At 37.5% G+C, this 22,749-nt stretch overlaps 1 protein-coding gene across 1 annotated transcript in view; it reads right to left on the reverse strand.

The window, feature by feature from the left end:
- The window catches only part of Cnbd1 (cyclic nucleotide binding domain containing 1), a 371,846-nt gene that overhangs the window by 282,815 nt on the left and 66,282 nt on the right, over window positions 1-22,749 (reverse strand). Inside the window, 1 exon segment of the mRNA XM_060384618.1 lies at window positions 18,466-18,621. Within this exon segment, the coding sequence (XP_060240601.1) occupies window positions 18,466-18,621 (156 nt within the window).

A 22,749-nucleotide genomic window follows, 5' to 3' on the forward strand; every position in this document is an offset into this window, starting at 1 on the left:
AATACTACCATACTGTTTTAAGGTAGAGTAATTTATGCATGTATATTAAATAACAATGTCACGATTGTTTTAGAAATTTTAACAAAAACATTCGTCAAATTTATAAACTTGTTTTTGCATTAGCTTGTGCTCAGGTAGAAATTTCAATGTTATTGATATTTGTATCAATTTATCAATGTGTTTACTTTGCCGTAGAGCATTCTCTGCGTTGAGACAATCATTTTGCAGGAACTATGATTACCCTGTTGAAGTTTATAATCCTAGTGAGACAAAAGAAACTCAGATGCAACAGAATCACTAATAAGACCTTGCAAAAAAATTGTCCAAACTATGAATCACAGTCAGAGAAGAAAACAGCCTTGGAGACACCTAGTAATGTTTCCTGGATTAAAAAAAAAAAAAATGTGGGGAGAGAGCAGTTGATCCTTCAGATAAGAGAAGCTAAATTTCAATCAGTCTGGCAGGTGAGCTTCTTTCCCAAGGAAACAAAAACAAATAAATAAAGCCCGGTTGGTGAGTGGAGGTTGTGCAGGGCCTCACTGGCACTAGGAGTTCAGGTTCATTTGGCAAGAAACATCGAGCTGTTGAGGGGTTTCAAGGAGAAAACCAACTTTTGCTTTGTCCACCTCACTCTGTTGTTGACACGAACATCATCATTCGACGTCTAAACGTTTTTGCCGACGACTTAAATAATCTAAGACTCTGCTTTTGGTCAATTGCAAATACATTAGCGAGTTTGCTTCTCAGGCTCAAGTTTGCTCATCTCACTTCCTGTCGTGTGTGTCACCAGGCACACGCCACCCGCAGACTCCCGGTGCCTAATGGCTCTCCTGCGCGACATCTCAGCGTCACCATACCCCACAGCGTCCTTATTATTACTAGTAGACAACTTTGTAACCTGTATTTTAGTTTAGTAAGAAAATCAGTTCTCTCGCTTTAAATTTTTCCGTGAGCTCCTTGTTCTTCAGTCTTTACATAAGACAGTATTAGAGACAAAGAGTTCTGGTTCACATCAGGAGTTAGGGAAGTGTTATCAGCTAAAGCCAGGCCTACTCTGATGCTTGTGGAGCCGAGCCTGCGTGGTTTCTTATGGCAGTTTTGCAACTCCGGTGCACAGCTGAGTCGTCACAACAAAAATACTTAGTATCTTACTGCTTAAAGCTTATGGTTTGTGCCCAAGCATGGATCGCAATACACTATTTCGTAAATATTTGTTTGCATATCCCATGACTCATTAAGTCAAGAAGTGTGTATCCTATAATGGTTCACAAATTGCTATTAAGCCTAACTCTGCCTAGCTCTTCCATCTTGCTTTGTGCCACATTCCCCCCGGCCGTGTATTACCTGCCTGCTCTAAAGCCACCCTAACTGCACAGCTTCATACAAGTTGTTCCTTCCATCTAGCAGAGATGGACAGCTAGCCTGCTCAAGAAAATAACATCTGATGGCCAGTTCAGAAAAGAAAGATGTGGTACAATTTTAGATCTCACAGACACTTGAAAAGCTAAGCAAACAATGTTTTGCCTATAAGTCTGACAATTTAGATTTTAAGGAATTGTGTCTTTTAAGTCACAAAATAATTAACCTAACAAAGAAGCAACAGGAGTTTTGAATTACTTTTTAAAACTATAATTGGGAATTATGGCTAAAAACTATACCCACAAATTTCTTCATCAGTAGCTTTTACCTAACATTGAAAATACAGTACCAATTCTTCATGAACTTTGTGAAAAAAAATCAGGGAAGAGCTGAGCATGATGGTGCAGGCCTTTTCTCCATGCACTTAGGAAGCAGAGGCAGATGGATCTCTGAGTTTGAGGCCAGCCTGGGCTATAGAAAAAGCTCCAAGTCAGCCAGGGCTACACAGAGAAACTGCCTTCAAAAACACAACAAAACAACCTGAGGAAAAAGTTCCCACTCATATGATGTGACTCAACTATTTAAAGAAAGTCAAAATAAAAGTACAATTACAAAACAAACAAACAAAACATAAAATTCTCAACATCATTTAGAATTAATTAGCAAAACAATTTGCAGTGGGTTTAGTGCTCAAATTCAATATAACTTCTTTACCCATTTATTTTTATCCTATTTTTATAGTTTTGTAGTTTTCACTGTGGGCTTGGTACACCTTAAATTATTTTGAATCTGTTATTTCTTTTAAGGTCTTAGAAGTGAAATATTTAATTTTAACTTTTCAATTACTTATTGCTAGATAATCTTATCACATTAGTGAGTACTGAGTTTTACTTTGCATGTTTTGATCATAAGAACTGGTTTTTAATTGTAGTTACTATCTTAAATCTTAAAGATTGAATAAAACTGATTTATAATCATAATAATTGCATTTCTTATATAGAAAGAATCATGCTTTGTGAATATTTTTGCATAGACAAGAGAATTTAAAAAATAACAAACAAAGAAAAAAACATGAAATGTGAGATTTGTCAAGCCCTGGTTTTAATATTTAATGAATCTACAGTGATCAAGACATATCATGCTGGCACTAAGAATCTATAATGTAAATTTAAAAAATCACATACGAAAATGATTAGAAAGAAACTCTGATATTGTTAAATGACCTGTTAGTGAACTCACAGAAGTTATTTAGTAGAAAAGTAGCCTTTGTAGCAACTGATGCTACCAAGTCACATGTGCCCAAAAGGAAACCTCTGTTACCTCAGAGCAGCACAGTTAAAAGGCGACTAACAGACTGATATGAAAAGTGAAGAGTCTCACATTCCTAGGACAAAAACTTGAAAAATTCTTCTGACCTAATTGAAGCTTTGACACCTTTAAAGGAATAACTATGAAAATAAATAGCAAATGAGAAACCAGAGAAAACGCTTGCAGAAAATACCTCTAGCTGACAGCCTGTCCCAGAATATACATAATGCATTCATAAAAGACAATAGTAACAACATACCTTCCACCACTTTGAGCTAACACACACAAATGGCAGACAAACTTTCTTAAAGGCACACCCAACATTGGTAACTATTAAACAGATGAAAGTTCAATCCACAATAAGATGCCATTACCCACCTTCTAGAATGGCTAAAGCTTTCGACTGTCAACCCTGAATGCTGCTGAGGCGTTCCTGGAACTCTTACGTTGCTGGCAGTAATGTACAGCACAGGCTGTCAGAAAACAGCACAGGAGTCCAGAAACAACATGGTTCCACAGGTAAGTACAGGCAGAGACCAGTATAAAGTACACAGTTGTGCTAACAGAAGCCAACTGGAGCTGTGTCCTAAAACTCAAGCCTTCCCTTCTGGAGACGGGCTTGGAAGACTGGAGTCAGCCCATGCCCACTCCTCAAAACACCACTCAACCTGCAAGGCTCAAGGGCCTCTCCCAGGGCGATACAAACAGTGACAGTTGCAGCAGAGAAACTCTAACCAGATGAGGTGCCTGCACTAGACTACGCCACTAGCAGAGATGCTAGTGAGCCATGCATGCAGATCCAGGTTTTCTAGGTTACCATCTAAGACGGCATCAGTTTTTGTTTTTGTTTTGCTTTGTTTTGTTTTGTTTTGTTTTGTTTTGTTTTTAGTGATATGGACAATTTGGGAGCACCAACACTCCTGAAAATAATTCCTTACCCACACTCCTATAAGTAATTCCAATACATTCACTTCTTTTGGCCAGACTTGGGTGGAATTGCTTCTTTAGCATGACATCGATGTCCTAACTACAGTGAATAAAAATTTGCTCATAGCTTTCCAGGAAAGGTCCTGCAACAAATATTTATTCATATTAGTCAGAAACTTGAAAAAAAAAATTAAATAAGCAGGACCCAGTCTATAAACAAGTGGCAGATCTTTGCTACAGAGTAGCTCTCTGAAGGAAAAAAGGAATGTGGAATTGATACATGCAGCAACATGAAATTTACTCAAGGATATAAGATCCTGTTAGCATGAAATTCTAGTCCAGGTGAATGTTTAGAAGCTGTGGGCAGATCGATGGGGAAGAGGAAAAGTGGAAGGGCGTAAAAGGCCTGTTTAGAATTCTTCACCGTAGTCATGGTTACAAGATTGGATACAATTGCCAAGATCCATCAATGTGAACACTTTACAGGGAAGACTTTATTCTGGATGATTTGTAACCCAATGAAGATCACATTTAAAAATCAATTTGAATAGGAGCAAAATGATGCAACAAGGTGACCAGATGAAAGAGAAACATAGACTGCTGGAAATCCAACAGAAACCAGACATTTTGGGGAAAAACATACCACCTGAAGGCTAGAGAACATGTGGAGGACAAAGGCATGGGTGATGCCTTGATTTCTAATAAACATAACTAAGGCAGTGACACATCCTTCAGAAACTCTCACATGAGACACACACACACAGTGTACTGTCCGAGCTGGCCTATGTAGGACACCCAGTGTGCATTTTCCCTTTATATCAGGATGTTGGTGTTCTCAATTTTATGTGCAGCTTCCAGACTGTGCCACATGCCCACCAATTGTTGTAGTGAATATTCTTTTGCATGTACATTCTGGACACAGGCCTGGGGAAAGGTCCAGGCACACGTGTGTGAAAGAACTGCCGACCTCTTTGGCATGCACTGGTGGCTGATCCCAGAGAACTTGCTGTCAGACCAGCATCACTGTGAAGTCTCGACTGATCATAGTTTCCTCTCATCTGTTGATAGAGGACTAGATTATTACGAATGTTTAACAGTAAACGGGAATAAATGTCAGTGTTCATGGCTACTCTATGTCCTGAGAGTCTGCAAATCTCCTAACACCAATACACAAATAATTTATTCCATAACACACAGACAACCATAAGCAAAGCTGTAAGGAGTCTCTTTAGACTCTCTGTAGCATAATTTACAAAGCTGTAAAAGTAAATTTTGTGTTTAACATGAATTCTGCTACTTATTAATTTTAGTTGACTGAGCATGTTAACTTTAAATATACTTCAGTTAGTAAATGTTTGTACTGTCTCAAATTATGTTTAAAAGCAGAAAATAAAACCACAGTAAGACATAAATATTGGGCAATGATCCAGACACTCACTCGGAAAGTGATGGAGCATGGGAAATGACTAGAGCGTAGACCCTTTCACAAGGACCTTGCACAAGCTTTCCTTTTCATGCAAGATTAGGAGGTAAAAGGCAGGGGCGGGCAGCCCACACCCCACCAGGCAGATGCGTCAGAGGCAAGACAGACACTCCCCACACCATCCACTGAACGAAACGGAAATTTTCTTTGTTTTGTTTTATGGCATCCTTCATTCTTAGAGTGATAAATTTTCAAATGTTACAAATTTCAATGTGTCTCACATAGAGATGACCATAGGGTAGTCCTCAGAGATGAGTCATATCATAGTTCTAGTTTTTGCTTTTTGGTGAAATTACATATTGGTTTTCACTGTGGCTGGACATATATCCATCTCCAACAACAGGGGATGAGAGCCCTTTTTTGTCTACATTTTTGCATTTGTTGTTTGTTTTCTTGGTGACTGCCATTCTGACTGTAATATTTTGTTATAATATCAGAAGATGGACTGAGACTAAGAAATAGAGTATGAGTATATTTAAAGCAGTATGCATCACTAATCAACAAGGAGTTGCAGGTTAAAAAAATGAAAAATACAGCTGCAATGGCTGTAATCAGAAATGGAAAATTATATGTTGACAAACATGCAAAGAAAAGGAAATATTTGTGAACTGGGGATGTAAATTTGTACAATCATTGTGTAAAACAATACAGAGCTTTTTATAACCACAAGAAAAGCAAACAAACAAAACCCTGATAGCACAGTGGTTAGAAACAGTTTACTGCTCCTCTAGAGAATGCACAATCTATTCCCAGGCACCTGACTCAAGAGGCTCACACTGCTTTCAAGGATATCAGTTGCCCTCGTCTACACCCACATACATGTAAGCATACATTCACACAAACGTATACATGAAAATGAACTACCGTATCAGTACATCAAAGAGACCGGAGCCTCCCCTCCACCCCCGGTCACTTCATGGTTAAGACAGAAAAATGATAGTGCCTGTCAATGGATGGGTAGTTTTTTACATGTGGCACATATTAAAATAGGAGATTATCATTGTGAAAATATGGTTGAATCTCTGAAACATTACTTAAACTGAAGTCAGACAAAACAGGGAGATAGATAGCACATATCTCACTTCTGTGTGATATTGTAGAGGCTGAACTCAAAGGAGTCACCCACAGAAACACAGTAACCAGAAGTGGGGGAAGAAGATGGCAGTGGATTGCAGTAGAAGAGATTTTGGTCAAAGGACACAACATTTCAGAGTGAAGAGGACTATGGTTTAAAATGACACACTTAAATTCAAAACTTAAAAATGGAAGGATTTTAAATATTCTTACCTCATAAAAATGACCTATGTGGAGTTACAAGTGCTGAATTTAGCTTGTGTCATTGGTCGTAATAGGTACAATGCATCCAACTATCTCTTACACTGGACTATGTGGTTATTATGTGTTGCTTACACTTTTTAAAGAAAAAATACAAAATGAAAGAGGCCCCGTAGACTCCTATTAGCAAAAGTGGATTTTTCTGATTGTTTTCCTTGACTCAATAAATTGAATTAAACATATTCAAGGGAATTGGGATTTTACATTTTCAAATAAGAATCAAGTTATGTTTAAGGTGACCTATATTTTTGAATCCCTATATGGCATAGACGTGATTCACAAAAACATAAGATATGTACCCATTTTAATTAATAAAGGAATAAAAATAAATACCAATTTATCTAGTTATTTATGCTAAGAAGTAGAATATGTTCTAACAGTATGGTGATTTTTCTTTAATTCTATTTTCATAATACACACTTTAACCTACATGTAATACGTTTACTGTCATTTCCTTCTAAATTCAATGTAAATAAAATCATGTTCTACATGAACAGCCACAGCTTTTTATCTCAACTCTGAATCCGAGTTTTCACTGCGTGGGCGAGCCCTGTTTCGGAGCGTTCTGCCCAGCAGTGCAGCGGTGGGCTACCGTGTGTCTGTGCTGTGATTTACAGCTCTTCTCTCGTCAGTGACTGCCGAGGAGAATGCCATCCGTCACAGTCACGTTACTGTGATAATACCGTGTGTGACGATTGATATAAATGGGTAGAGTTGTTGCTCTGTGGACCAGACAGACTGCCCTGCTCAATGTTGTTTTTAACATGCTTGTATTGGTTGATTTTCATGCAAGCCCATATGAAAATGTGTCTATAGGGTCTGCTATAAAATTTTTTGTCAAAAGTTTATATATTGTCACTTTTTCCCACTTCATGGGCTGTACTGGTGCTTCACTGACATTGGGTCATTTGCCTCATTCTCATCGGGCCAAGTGTTCTTTTCTTATGTGGCCTTGCCATTACCACTTGCATCCCATAAAGGAAACACTCGATTTTCACATTTGAGTATTTATCTCTGTTGTCATTACAAGCTAAAATGCTTTGTGTCCTTTTTGATACGCTTGTGGGAGAGTATGGATATATGTGCCCACCTAGGTCTGTGAATTACGTGCCATTAAGGACAATCTCAGGTATAGGGTCTCAACTTCCACCTTGCTTGAGACAGGCTTTCTCATCGAATGCCGCTGCGCATAGCTGTACACCAGGAGCGCCTGGTAGTTTCTTGTCTCTGAATTCTGTGACACTGTGGTGGTGCTGGGCTAACAGACGTGCTGTGCCACACCCTGCTTTTCGTGGTTCTTGGCATCCAACCTCAGCCTTCACATGTGGGAAGCAAGTTCTTTCAAAATACATCGTCCACGAAGTCAGTCCTCATGTGGATAGATAAGCTGGGTTGTCTGGATGGGAGGACTTCCTTTTTCTGAGGAAATAGGGGGAGTGAGGATGTGGGAGGGATGGAGGGAATGGGAGGAGGGGAAAGAGGGACCTATGACCAAGATGTAAATTGAATTAATTAATAAAAAAGAATACATCTCCCTTGGTTAAAAGACTTTCACTCTGTGATTGAAATACATGTTTAAAGGAATTATTTCCATCCTCTTCTTGGCAGAATCTAGTTAGAAGTCAAAATTCCACAGAACAAAATCATCCTCAGAAATGAACCGAGCACTGATCTTCAACTGTTTACAGCTTCTTTGATCCTCATCCATCTGCACTGACGGTTCTGGGGGAGTCAGGACCTTCCTTAGAATGTTCACAGGGCTAGGCCCTATGTAGCTTAAAGTCAGTGGAATTCTACCCCGTGTTTTAGTGCCAACACAACTTGAGAAACTATAGACTGCCACCTTTCCTGCAACATTCCAGCTCTGACAAGGACTGCATAAATTCGCTGCTACCAAAAACGGGGAATTCAGTGTCAACATATTTTCAACAGCTTAGTGCATACCATGGGTTCTATGCAAAGCAAACACTAAGCTATGATCAAGATGAAAGGCCCTTTCAACTTTGACAAAGATTTCACTTTAGTAACAAGTGTCCATGGAAATAAACTACTTGGAAATTGGAGAGAATAATTTCAAAATAAAAGTTTACATGTGGCAGGTATATCATAGAAGTCTTCATGAAAAAGTGGATCGCTGATAAAAAGAGAGCTTTTCAAAACAAAGAAGAAACACTGTCAAAGACATATGGAAGAGATTTTTGATCAGAGAGCACAGTACGATGTGATAGAGCTGTGATCTGGGTTTGGTTATTTTCTGCTCAGAACCAGTCATCAAGGATCAGTGTAGCACTCTAGGCTGTTGAGAATTATATGTAAGTATAGCAAAGACACACACAATTATTCCACCAGCCGAAAAGATAACACCCTGAGAAAAGATAACGGAAAAGACTATGTATGGAAGCAGATACTCAGGGTTGAGGGGATGCAGAAAGGAGATAACAGGCCAGCAGATGAAACCAGAGACAGAAAACAGCAATGTTGTAACCAGCCTTGGCCTGAAGGGACAAGGGGGAAGATGAGGTCACTGATATTCAGAGAGAGCACTGGTGGTAGAAGGTGAGAGGCTGGGGTATGAATCTGAAATTCATGAAGGCTTGTGCTGTGAGTACCCTAGTCAGCACTGCTCTGAAGTCATTTCTGTCGGTTGTTTTGGTTACAGCCACACACACATACAGCCAGCAAAATAGGCATTATAATAGCATACATCCACCTGCGCCTGAACGGCAAGAGGCAGCCAGAGGAATAAGTCAGACCTTAGGGCTCCCTATCCCGTCTCATTCTCTGCTGGTTCCACTAGATGGATGCAATAGACAGTAAGTACCAAGGAAAAACGGCTGATGCAGCTGACCCAAGCCATCCTATTGGGGCATAACTCAGGATAGAAAAGAGTCAAGAGGTGTGTGTGTGTGTGTGTTCTACTGTGTTTATAGCTCTACACATTTAGGTACTTCTTGAACGTGTTCTATAAGTCTTAGAAAGCACTAGGAACTAGATATATTTAACAGACCTGTAAATTAGAAAACTCAGGCAAATATATCATTTTCCCTCACAGTTCTATAAAGAGGCAGCATTATAAGGCATGTGAAATTGCTAGAAGCAAGCTATTAAAATATATGCAAACCATTTGGTCACTAAAACTGCTCCATTTCTTCAATGTTTCAATTAACACATAACCACAAAATGAATATATATTATGTATTTTTAATCTAATGATAACATTATCCCATTTATATTCATATATATATATATATTTCCATCAAAGAAGTTTAAAGTAGATATAATTACTTACCATGTTTCTGAATATAAAAAATACATACACACACATACAAATGATAGAATTACCATTATTCCCAGACTTCTTATAACTATTTAAAATGACTAAAAGAAAATGTGTGTAAATATGTTACAATAGGGAGTGTTCATTAAGTCAGCCATTTACAAAAACATATCAACCTAGTTAAATAGCTTTTTAAAAATGCTGAAAGAATATAATAAGAAAATGATTATTCTGAGGTGAGGGGTTTATATAGGTTGCAAACTTAATAGATTCTAGAATTACCTTGAAGAAAAATCTCTGAAGATATCTGTGAAAGATTACCGTGTTTAGGTTAACCGAGGTGGGAGTGTCACCCTGAGTGTGGACGGTATAACGGCAATGAAGAAACAGGATGAGAATATGTGAGACTGGTCCTGCCTCCTGACTGTCAGTATGGCAGAGGAGAGGCCTCAAGAGCCTGATGCTGGGCCTTTCTTGACACCATGAAATAAAGCCTTTCTCTCTTAAGCGGCGTTTTCTAAGGTATTTTATCACAGCAACAAGAAAAGTAACTATTACATCATGATAGTCACAAAGTTATAAAAGTTAATTATCCTTGAAAATATAAAACCTATATGAAACTTTACTAAGGTCCATTACGGAAGTTTAAAATAAAAATAAATAGTTACCGTGTTTCTGAAAGTCACTATTTTTCTATTGAGTACATTTATAGAGCACTAATCTCACCAAGTAACAAAACACATGGTAAACTGAAATTATTCTTAAAGCCATACATTGACATAGATTCAATAAAACCTGATAGTTTGTCAAAATATATAATACATTTAAAATATAATAAAATATACCACATACCAGGAATTATAAGAAATTCTACAGCAATAAATCATATTTATGAACATTTGAGGAAAATGAATAATTTCTTAATAAGCAACTAATAGGTACATTTTTTACAATGCCGATGCATAATTGAAGAACCCAGTGAATGTAATTAACATTTCAGAAAAGACTCAGCGAAAGGGAAGCAGTGAACCAAGAGAACCAGAGAACACAGTCTGAAGTATAATGAGCCCAAAGATTGGCTACTGGAGAAAAACAAGACAGCCTCTGGTGAGGAGAAAGCCACGTTCCCCGAAAAAAGAAGCTTGCCATATGAAAGATGTGATGGCCTAATGGTAAACAGCATTGCAAAACTAAATAAAGATTTCAATTCTAGGCTTCAACACTTTAAAAGCCAAAGAAGACTTTTGTTTTGTTTTGTTTTGTTTTTAGAAAACAAGCATAAAACAATATGAAGCATCTAACAAAATCTGCTATTACTTTTAAAAATCCAAATCAACTATCTGGCTTTGGAGTTAAAACAAAGTCATGAAATAATGAAAGAAAATTACTTCCTGAATTACTTCCTGTTAGAAATCTGCACTTAGCAAAAACATAATTTCTATGCTGAAGAAGAGGCAAGCAAAACACTATTTTTTAAAAGAGTTTGGACATGTCTAGGCAAATATGTGTGTTCCCTGGCCAATTGTACTTCATCTTTTGAAAACTACGTTTATTTAATTAGCATCCATGTTTATTGCAGCACCATCCACAATAGCCCAGCTATGAAACATGAATGAATACTGAAGACACACGAGGAATTACAAACTATCATTTCATCTTTTGTGCAAGCTAAGAGTTGGAGAGCAAGTAACTCGAGTATAAAGACCCAAAGACAGACATTTAGTGGCTAAAAGAGACAAAAGGACAATTAAGAGTTGTTTTCTAAATTTTTAAAGACAACCAAATTGTTTGCTATGTCTCTACAGATAATTCTAGAGTTTAACCTACAAATTGACCATGTAGACCCATACTCTACTAGAAAGTACTACATAGCACATGGTTTTCTTGGTTTAATATGATGCAGGTGTAATTTTCTAAGTCTTTCTAAAATCATCTTGCATATCACCATGGCTCCCTACAATACAAAAGCATGCTGTTATTTGTTAACCAAGTTGTATATATGTGAAATAAAACCATTTAAAAAGTTAGAGCTAACTCACAAGATGACAAAATGTTTGTGAGTATTAGTAAATATATTGAGAAGGTAATTAAAATTTTGTTAGACATAATTTGTTAGATTTTTTAAGAAATCATCTGTGCTTGTGGTAACAAACAGACAACTGTTAAAATAAATCTGTACTCTGTGTGCCAGTGTTTGTTAAAACTGTAGCAATACACAGATTAAAGTCTTCCAGTAAGTCCATAAGAATATGATATTACAGCACTTTATGTTTGTTTCTATTATATTTATATTTTAAAACAGTTCTATAAAAAATGTTTAACTTTAAATGTAAAAAGAGAGTGACCCAAACCAAGAAAGTTCAGCTTTATCTTAAAATATATATTGAAATAATATAATAAATCAAAAGTGTGTTAGTAGAAATGTTATAGTAGAAGACCTTGTTTATTTGTAAACTGCAGCAGGTTGGTATAAAGATGCTTTTTACAAAGCTCATTAATATGCAAACAACTGTAATATAAAATATTTAAAACGATGGTATGAAAATGTCATGGGCAACTTTGTAAACTGAAACAGATAAATGATTAAGTAAGCAACAGTTATCATCTGTTAATACATCATGGGAAATGTATATATTCTTTCTTAGGGAAATATCTTGAAATGGTAGTGAACTTTTTAATTCTTTTATACAAAAATTGTACAAAGGAGTTTTCATTCAATTAGTTCTAATAACAAAAGGGTAACATGATATGATGCCTATTAGAGTAAGTTGAATATTAAGAGGCAGAATTTTTCCAAAGATTGCACAGCTAAAGTTCAGAGCAGTTGGAATGACCTGGTTTCTTCTGATTACTGCAGTAAAAACATCCCAATTCTAACTTTGGCACTTGCTGCTACAAACAGACCAAGATCCAATGCCATTCTCTTCTATAATATCCATAAAATGCCAAAGAGGTTTATGTTTTCATTGTTTGTTATCGCGTCTCAATTAACTGTCTTCTTTTAATCATGTTCCTATACCATATATGATCATGGTTCCTGTGAGAGATACCTATTCTGTCAAAAACAACTGTCTGTTTTTGAACAGTTCTTTATTAACCCAGCTTCAAATGAATAGTCTTTTTTTCTAGGTGAGAGCCTTCCCAGCCTGTTTCCAAGCAACTTCCCTCCAAACGTGGCATTTCCACAAAATTGATAGCTCCAGAGCAATTTTGTCTGATTGGAACACAGCCCTAAAATGTAGTCCCAGACTGCGGTTCCTCCTCTGAGGAGCCACTTCAGCAGAGGACACAGGAGGAGTTCCAGCCTGCATTTGGATTTGACACAGCCTCATTCTAAAGAGCAGATGCACTGATTTCTTTCAGGGAGTGAGTCCTCTGAGTCCTTGCTCAGACGTGGCTCTGCATTGCTGCTCTGCCAAAACGTAATGATCTTCAGATGCCTCATTCCTTCAAAGGAAGCATCTTTAACTGGAGAAAGCAGAAGAGCTAACAACTGGGCCATGTTTTCTCTAAGGATCGCAAGCTGCTTTCACAGATCATTTTGTTTTGTTTTGTTTTAATTCCCTGTGTCTCCCACTCTTTGCATCATCTCCAAACCCATATATGTCACTTTTTTTTTAGGACTTAGCAGATTATAAATAAATAAATAGTTTTCTACAAAGCATTTCATAATCACATTTCAAAAGCTGGTGGTATAATAGTCACAGCTGGAAAGCCCACCCGAAACCTCCTCATGACAACCACAGTGGACTACAAATACAAGGGCTCTTCACATCCCACCACCATTAAATCTCATCACAGCCTGTGAGCCACTTCTTGATGATCTGGTTCCTGAAGGCTTATGAGGCCTCCTCCCTTCCCCTATTCCCCAGTCCTCCTCACTTTTCAAGAAAGTGACCTCCTTGCTGGCCATTGTTTTTCATTCCACAAAATGTATTTATCTGAGACATTTGGCTTCTACTTTCTTATTTCATACAATATCCCATCCTGTTGCCCATCCCAGAGAATTTCTGATTGTTTCCACCAAGATCTCCTGAGGCTGGATTAGCTTTTCTCTAAGCCGTCATCACTGAGTAGCATGGTACACAGTATACTTATCGCTTTTATTTATGAATTAAAGTTCTGCATAAAGTAAAACACTGTCTGTTCCTGAATTCCAGTGCTGAAACAATTACTAAAAAGAGCTCAAAAGCTCATGTTGAATTCACTCATCAATGGTGAAATAATTTTCCATGTTTAGAACATCAAAATTTTTCATAGCGTCTGGTTGTATTTGTTGTTCAATGCTTACTCCTTCTGAAAGGTGTTTTCTTTTGAAGTGTTCCACTTTGCCAATTATGCATAAATTCAATAAAGGTATTCCTCAAAATATACTGTCCTTTGATGTATTTGTCTAAGGACACAAATTTGTCTAATGGGTACACACACACACACAACAACAACAACAACAACAACAAAACAAAAACAAGCAGACTTCCTACTAACCACCGATCAAAAGTGGTGTTTGAGGCTTGATTCGAAACTATCTTTTTTATTATTATCATCATTTTTTTTACAATTTATTCACTTTGTATCCCAGTGTAGTCCCCTCCCTCATCTTCTCCCAGTCCTACCCTCCCTCCCTCTTTCTCTATCCCTCTACCCTAGTCCACTGATAGGGGAAGTCTTCCTCCCCTACTGTTTGACTCTAGCCTATCAGGTCCCATCAGGGCTGTCTGGATCTTCTTCCTTTGGGCTTGAAAGGTTGCCCCACCAGGAAAAAGTTATCAGAGGAGCAGGCACCCAAGCTCAGATCAGAAACTGTCTCTTCTCCTCTTAGTAGGAGACTCACGTGAAGACTCTGCCGTCTATGGGCTACTTCTGAGCAGGGGGTATAGGTCCTCTCTATGCATGGTCTTTGGTTGCTGTATCAGTCTCTGTAGTCCTACTTGGGCCAGGTTTTTGGCTTTGTTGGATCCTGTCCCCTCAGGGTCCTTCTTTTTCCCCCTCTTCTATAATACTCTCTTTGCTCTGTCCAAAGTTTGCTGGGAGTCTCTGCATCTGCATTGATTCCCTGCTGGGTGGAGTCTTTCAGAGGAGAACTGTGGCTGGCTCCCGTCCTGTTCTCTCTCTTCCAGTGTCTGTCCTGTTTTCCCTTCTGAATGAGAATTAAGCATCTTCCCTAGGGGCCTCCTTGTGGTATAAGCTTCTTTAGGTCTGTACATTTTAGTATGTTCATCCTGTATTATATGGCTAATATCCACTTATAAGTGAGTATATGCCATGATGTGTGTCTTTCTGCTTTACCTCACTCAGGATGGTCTTTTCTAGTTCCATAAGTTTCCCTCAGATTTCATGATTTCCTTGTTTATAATAGCTGAGACTCTGTGATTCCACATCACACACATTAGAATGGCTAAAACTCAAGTGACAGCACATGCTGGAGAGGATGTGGAGAAAGGGGAACCCTCCTCCATTGATGCTGGGAGTGCAAACTTGTATAACGCCTTTGGAAATCAATTTGGCGCTTTCTCAAAAAACTAGGAATAGTGCTGCCTTAGGACCCAACTATACCACTCCCGAGCATATACCCAAAAGATGTTCAACCACACAAGAAGGTTTGCTCAACTATGATCATAGCAGCTTTATTCATAACAGCCAGAATCTGGAAACAACCCAGATGTCCCTCAACCAAAGAATGGATACAGACACTGTGGTACATTTACATAATGGAATACTAAATTATCTCTTGAGAAGATTTAGAGCTGCAGAGCAATTAGCACCTTCAGGAGGTACTTATGTTGCCATTGTGGGAATATCTAAGATTTTTCTAATTTCCTCATTCTTGTTTTCCTTTGCTGTAGTTTTAATTACTCAATGCCAGTTCTACTGCAGAGTTCATTTCCTTCAACCAGCACATTTAATGAACTTGTAGTCAATCTGATATGCATTAAAAAGCAAAAAAAAAAATTTCTAGATCCCACCATTTATTTGCAAATTTCATGATTTCCTTGTTTTTAATTGCTGAAATTTTCTTGAAAAAAAAAAAAAACAAAATTTAACTATCGTTCCTCCTCTCTTCTCTTTCAACATGCCTATTTGATGATCGACTGTACCATCTAGCTCTCAAATAGTTTCTGAGTGATGCCACCTCAATGATTTTGATGTTAGTTGATGATTTTAATCTTTCAAAGCCATCTTTCCTCATCAGTACTAAACGCAGAACTACTGGCTTAAATTAGGAGTTATAATGAAGTCAGTGCAGTTAAATATCACACCAAGTTATCAATTTTCAATAGATTCTTAATATTCTCAGAAATATTAGCATTTCCTTTAAAAGTATCTATGACAACTCAAAATTAATTTTTATTCATTAAATTTCAAATAGGTTAAGGAAGAATTCTAGAGAGCGTGAAGTAGCCACTTTTACATCCCCAAAGCAGCTTATCAAGCTATCTGACCATGCTTCAGTTAGTCAGAAATAAACAAAAGGCTACAGACCTGACAACGTATTCATCAACAAACAAAACTTAATTGAATCACTTTTGTGTTTTGCACTTAAAGCATCCAACTCCACTACAAACCTGGTTAACATAAAATATCCATGTTACTCAACAGGGCTAACAGCCTAGAAATACTACCCACACACTCAGATTTTGAGTTTAGATGTAGAATCAAAATCACAGGCTTGTACTTAGCTATAAGACTACAGCAGCAGTTGTGGAATTGAGTCATACAACTTTTCAATTTAACAGCGCAAAAGAAACATGGACTGAAGCCCACAAGATGGTTCATCCAGGTAGGACACTTTTGTGATCCTGACAACCTCAGCTCTGTGTAAAAGCATAACCCATGTACAGGTAGACGAAGTGACCCAACTCCAAAAAGTCCTCTGTTTTCACGTGACATGTCTCCTCCCCAACAATAATTAATTAGTTAACTAATTAAAGTTTTAGAAAGGATACACCGACTCTGCCTTGCTGGCTTTGAAAATGTAAGCATTCGTGTTAAGTGACAGAATGAGAGATAGTGAGAATATAGGAAGTGCCTAAGACTGATGTTCCTGCCGAGAGCAAGCAAGAATGTGAAGGTGTCAGTCCTTCAATTGTAAGAAATTTAATATTCTGCCAACAGCAACATAACCATAGAAAAGCCGTTCTTGTTCCAGAAATAAACAGCTCACTGCATACCTTGGCTGAAACTTCGACACATTAAGCAGACGAGATACACTATGCCTAACAATACTAAAATGAAAAAGAAACACATAGACACATACACGAAGATATGAAAATTCACATTATTTAAGCTAGTAAGTTTATAATAACGTAACAAATAACAACAGCAATACTAAAGTACTAGTATCAAGTTGGCAAGGAGAAAGGCCTTCTGTATCCTATAGAAGTGGAAAAACTGATCTCAGAACACACACTGTTCTTATAAATCATCACAGCTGCCTCAAAGAACTGCTATGAGAACTAGATCAGAAATCTTATATGTGTGTATATAAATATATGTAACAACTAATGTATATAAATATATAGCAACAACTAATGAAAAGGAGGCTATGAATCTGAAGGAGTGAGAAGAGCTATCCGGGAAGATGCAGAGGAAGGAAGAAGCGGCGAGTGGTGGGTTGTATTACAGTCTCGCGTTCTTCCTAGCCCCGTGCTCGTCCCTTCTCCATCTCTCTTCCAACACCAAGCAGTGCTGTCCCAATGGCAAGACAAAATGCTCGAGGAAATGAAAGTTAACAAAAGTTAAAGTAAAGTGATGCGTCTAAAACAAAAAGGGGGAACTGTAGAGAGCTGCGGAATGCTATGCCTTAAAGATGGAGCTGGTTTCCACCTTCCACCTTCCCGATGGTGAGTGCTCTCTGTCACGAACAACTCCACATTTGGCTAAGGCTGAGGATCTGGCTTGCTTCCATGTATGTGGACCTATCTGCATTGCCCCCGTGGCACGCCTGGGTTGGCTACCCAGAGGCTATTTAAGCTGTGGGCTGGCTTTCCCCGGGGTCCGAGGATTGTTCAATGTTCCTGAATAAACTGCATTGAAAAAAAAAAAAAAAAGTTAAAGTGTATTTAAGGGCTCTGTGGTAGAAAGGAAAGTTTAAATTCTGTGAAAAGCCATCAAATAATCAAAAACTAATGAAATCCTTGTTGATGCATCATCCGAGGACCATGCATGAACTGGACCTAGCAGCCTTAGAAGCCCTAAAGAGATGGGCAGCTTTTAGGCTTCAATTGTGTGCTCCAGTAAAGGAAGTGAGGACTGCATCAGACAGGACTCAACTGCTAGCTTTTTGCTCACTTTCCCCTAGCAGGATGCCTGGAGAGGCCACAGGAGAAGAGGACACATTCAGTCCTGAGGCAACTTGATGAACTGGGGTGGATCGCAAAGGGAGCTCCCCTTTTCTGAGGAAAAGGAGAGGAAGGAGAGGGAGTGGGACTGGGAGAGGTGGAGGGAAGGGTCTATAGGGTTGTAAAGTGAATAAAATAAATGAGGGAGGAAAACTAATGAAATCATAACCATATTTCTTTTTTACTTAAGTACACAGCACATGTTTTTCTTGCAATGTGAAATTAAAATGGGAAAGCAAGTTTAGCAGTAAACACACAGCTTGCCATTAATATTGAGTTCATGAAGGTGGTTGTCATATCAGTCTCCAGACAGTCCTTTTCTAAACTCAGCACTCATGTTAAGTCATGATTAATGCATATGCTTTTGCAAGCAACTAACTAGAAAAACTAGTCAAATAGTCTTCATTGGAAAAAATTGCTCCATTAAGAATACTCACATTTTCCTTACGATAGCTAAAAACTCCATGAAGTTCTTCTCATCGTTTTCTTCTTTATTAAGACTAGGCCTACCACGTGCTTTTTTGATATACACAGCTATGTCGTGTGACTCATCAGGCTGGGCTTCCTTTACTTCTGTCTTTCTAAGAAATTTCCTGAACAAGGAAACAATATTAATGATATTTCACAATGTGTAACAATTTTACATAGTTTTACTTTACTCTCAATAGTAGGAATTCACATTTGAATAGCATTCTTTTAGTGCTTCCACTCTTTTCTCAGCCACTAATGTAGTTATATGTGTACTCTATTGTACCTTGAGCCTAGAAATTAGCATATATAAAATATTTTCAGCATATATAATATATTATATAATTCGAGGAAATATTAAATATTATTTAATTAAAGGAAATATTGTGTAGTCACAAATTAAGTCCTGGTAATACATCAGGTCACTGATGTGCTTGAAAGAATTTAGAAGATGAATAGAAAACATGTGGAATGACAGCAGTAAAGTGTAACATCCACATCTACACATCTAACATTCACTGTATTCCAAGTGTTGCTTCCTCTCCTTTGAGTTTGATATACATTACCTCATAACATTAGCACCAACATTCCTCCCTCATTTATAAGCTCTGAAAATTTCAGAAAGTGTATTATATATATATATATATATATACATATACATATATATTTAACAAAGGAAGATAGAGACAAAAAAAAAGCTCAGAGAGACAAAGACATGAAGAGCAAGATATGTAAAATGAAATGGAGAAAAACTATTCCAAGGAGATCATACTAGAAACTTTTCCAGAGAATAAAAACATTTCTTAAAAATTATTATTATTATTATATAATTATTATTTTGTTAAAAAATAATTTTGGCTTGTTAAATAGCAAAATTATGAACAGCTTCAATTGACCATTTGTGCTTTTTAACGTATTTTTGTACCCAATTTATAGGTTAATTCTCACTGTGACAGAATACATAAAATTATTTATGGAATTATTATCATATAGAATTAGTTATGGAGGGAGAGTTCCATTTTATCCTCTGCTGCTGGCATTGTTCATTTGGAACATTGATTTTTTATTATAAAGTAAATATACATTTTAAAAGAATATCCATGATATATTAGAAGAAAAAATACCAAGGAGGAACAAACTAATTACAAAAATATCCTGGTAGATTTTGGAAGTAGAACATGACCATTATGTACAATAATGTAAAACTATTTTCCTGTGTACAAAGAGCTTCAGTCCTGATGTAACCACAGACAAAGTTTTATTTTGATTAATTGCCCTTATTTCTAGTAAGATTCATAAAAGATATACATATTTTATAAAATTGTACTTTCGCATATTTTAGTTTTTTCGGAAATGAATCCAATGGATTTTATGACTTTTTTTCTGTTTTCAACTTTATGTTCACGAGACTTAATGGCTATAGTTTTGCTGCCGTATTATATTTCATTGATCATATCTACCCAAAAGGTTCCCTTTCTGTTACTTTCCTTCTGTTAGTTGGTAGACAATGAGTTTGTTTCCAGATTTGTTTCTTATTTCAGACCCTGTGCATAATAAACACAGCCTCCTTCTCCCCTGAGCATCTCCAGTGAATCTCTCCAAAAGCTTTCCCCATACTCATGGCTTTATCCCAGGCTGCATCTCCATCAGGCACTCCTGGGAACCTACAAATCATTCTGACCAGAGAAGCTAAGGAATCAAACAGGCTAAGCACAGTACCTAAACTTACAAACTTCCTAATCCCAGATGCCTAGATGTCAACATAAAAACATAGTCAATAACAGCCAGGACAATGAGTCTTCACTAAAATCCTGCAACATTACCACAAGCAGGACTTGAACATTGTAACATAGCTGAAATATAAGAAAAAGATATTAAAATAGTTTCGTGAATGTGATAGAAGTCCTTAAAGTGAAAATGAATATATCCTCAAACAAATCTACGAAAACACAAATAAACAGTAGAAGGAAATGAATAAAACAGTGCAAGACCTGGAAGTAGAAATTGAAGCAATAAAGCAAATCCAAACTGAGGGAAATCTATAAATGAAAATTTAAGAACTTACCCAAGAATCTCAGAGGCAATCCTCAGCTACAGAATACAAGAAATGGAAGACAGAATCTCAGCCATTGAAGACAAAATAGATGAATACCCAAGTCAAAGAAAATATTAAATCTAAATAGTTTTTGGCACAAAGCATGCAGAAAATCTGGAATAGTGTTGAAAAAATCAAATCTAAGAAGAAGAACAAACAGGTCAATGACAGAAAATATTCACAAAACTGTAAAAGCTTCCTAGCCTGAAGAAGGAGATTCATATCAAGGCACAAGATACATACAGAACACCAAATAAACTGGACCAGAAAAGAAAGTCCCCTTAACACAAAACAATCAAAACTGTAAACACACAGAACAAACAAGGACTATTAAAAGCCAAAAGGGAAAAGGAACAAGGAGCATATAATGGCAGACCTTTAGAATAACATCTGAATTCTCAGTGGAGAGTCTAAAGGACAGAAGAGCCAAACAATGTTACACTAAGAGCTCAAACAATGTTACACTAAGAGCTCAAACAATGTTACACTAAGAGCTCAACCACAAGGAAGACCCTCGGGAATATGCTCAATCCTCATTCAGAAGGACAAACGTGATAGACATCAGAAGCAGGCGAAGACAGGGATCAGAACAGGAGCCTATTATAGATGGTCTCTGAAAGGCTCTACTGATGGAGGTATATGGAAGCAGAGGCTGAGACTCATAGCCAACTTTGGGCAAAGTGCAGGGAATCTTATGAAAGAAAGGGGAGATAGAAAGACCTGGAGGTGACAGGAGCTTCAAAAGGAAACCAACATAGCCATAATAACTGAGCCCTGGGACCCTGAAGAGAATGATATCCCAACCAAGAACAATGCATGGAAAGGACCTAAAACCCCAGCTCAGATGTAGCTCATAGACCCAGTCTACAAGTGGGTTCCTTAGTAAGGGGAACAGGGACTGTCTCTGACATGAACTCAGTGGACAGCTCTTTGATCACTTCCCCCTGAGGGGGAACAGCCTTACCAGGCCACAGAGAAGACAATGCAGCCACTTCTTATGAGAGCTGATAGGCTAGGGTCAAACAGAGAAAGACTGCCCCTATCATTGGACTAGGGGTGGGGTATAGGAGGAGAAAAGGGAGGGAAGGTGGGACTGGGAGGAGAAGAGGGAAAGGGCCACAGCCGGGATACAAATTGAATAAATTGTAATAAATGATAATAATAAAAAAATTTAAAAAGAGTTCCTAGATGCCAGACTACAACATGCAGCAAAACTTTCAACCACATTAGATAGATAAAATAAGGCATTCCTTGAAAATAACCATTTTGGCAATAGCTACTACAAATTCAACCTTATAGACGATACTTTAAGGAAAACAAAAATGATTACACCCAAGAAATCAGAGAGAATAAATAATTCCAGACTAGAAAAACAAAATGGAGAAGCACAGACACACACACACACAGTGACACAAGTAGCAGCAGAAAAGAAGAAAAAAGAAAAAACAAAACAAAACAAAACAGGAATCAACCAACATTGTTCACTGATAATTCAAACAGTCTCAGTTCTCCAATGGAAAAAAAAATGGACAAACATAATGTGAAAACATGATCCATTCTTATGCTGCATCTGAGAAACAAAACCTTAACATCAAAGATAGCCATCATCTCAGGGGGAAAAAAGATCAAAAGAGATTTTTCAAGCAAATGGACCTTGGAAGCAAGCTCATACAGCCATTTTAATATTCCCCAAAATAGACTTCAACCAAAACTAATCAAAAGAGATGTGGAAGGACACTGCATATTCAACAGTGGAAAATCCACCAAAAGAACAATGCAAATCTTAACATCTATGCAGCAAACAGATGGGCAGCCATATTTGTAAGAAAAGGAAGGAAGAAGGAAGGAAGGAACGAAGGAACGAAAGAACGAAGGGAGAGAAAGAAAGTAAAGAAAGAAAGCAAAGAAAGAAAGAAGAAAGGAGAAAGAAAGAAAGAAAGAAAGAAAGAAAGAAAGAAAGAAAGAAAGAAAGAAAGAAAGAAAGAGAAAGAAGGAAAGACAGACTACTATGGATTGAATCCCATATTGACTCTCACACACTGAGAATGAGTGACTTCAGTACCCCACTCTTGCCAATAGAGAGGTCACTCAGACAAACCTCAATACAGAAATGCCGGAGTTAATTTTGTTATAAACCAAATGGACCTATGTGGCAGCC

The sequence above is a fragment of the Meriones unguiculatus genome, chromosome 6 (assembly GCF_030254825.1).
Source record: "Meriones unguiculatus strain TT.TT164.6M chromosome 6, Bangor_MerUng_6.1, whole genome shotgun sequence".
Classification (NCBI taxonomy): domain Eukaryota; kingdom Metazoa; phylum Chordata; class Mammalia; order Rodentia; family Muridae; genus Meriones; species Meriones unguiculatus.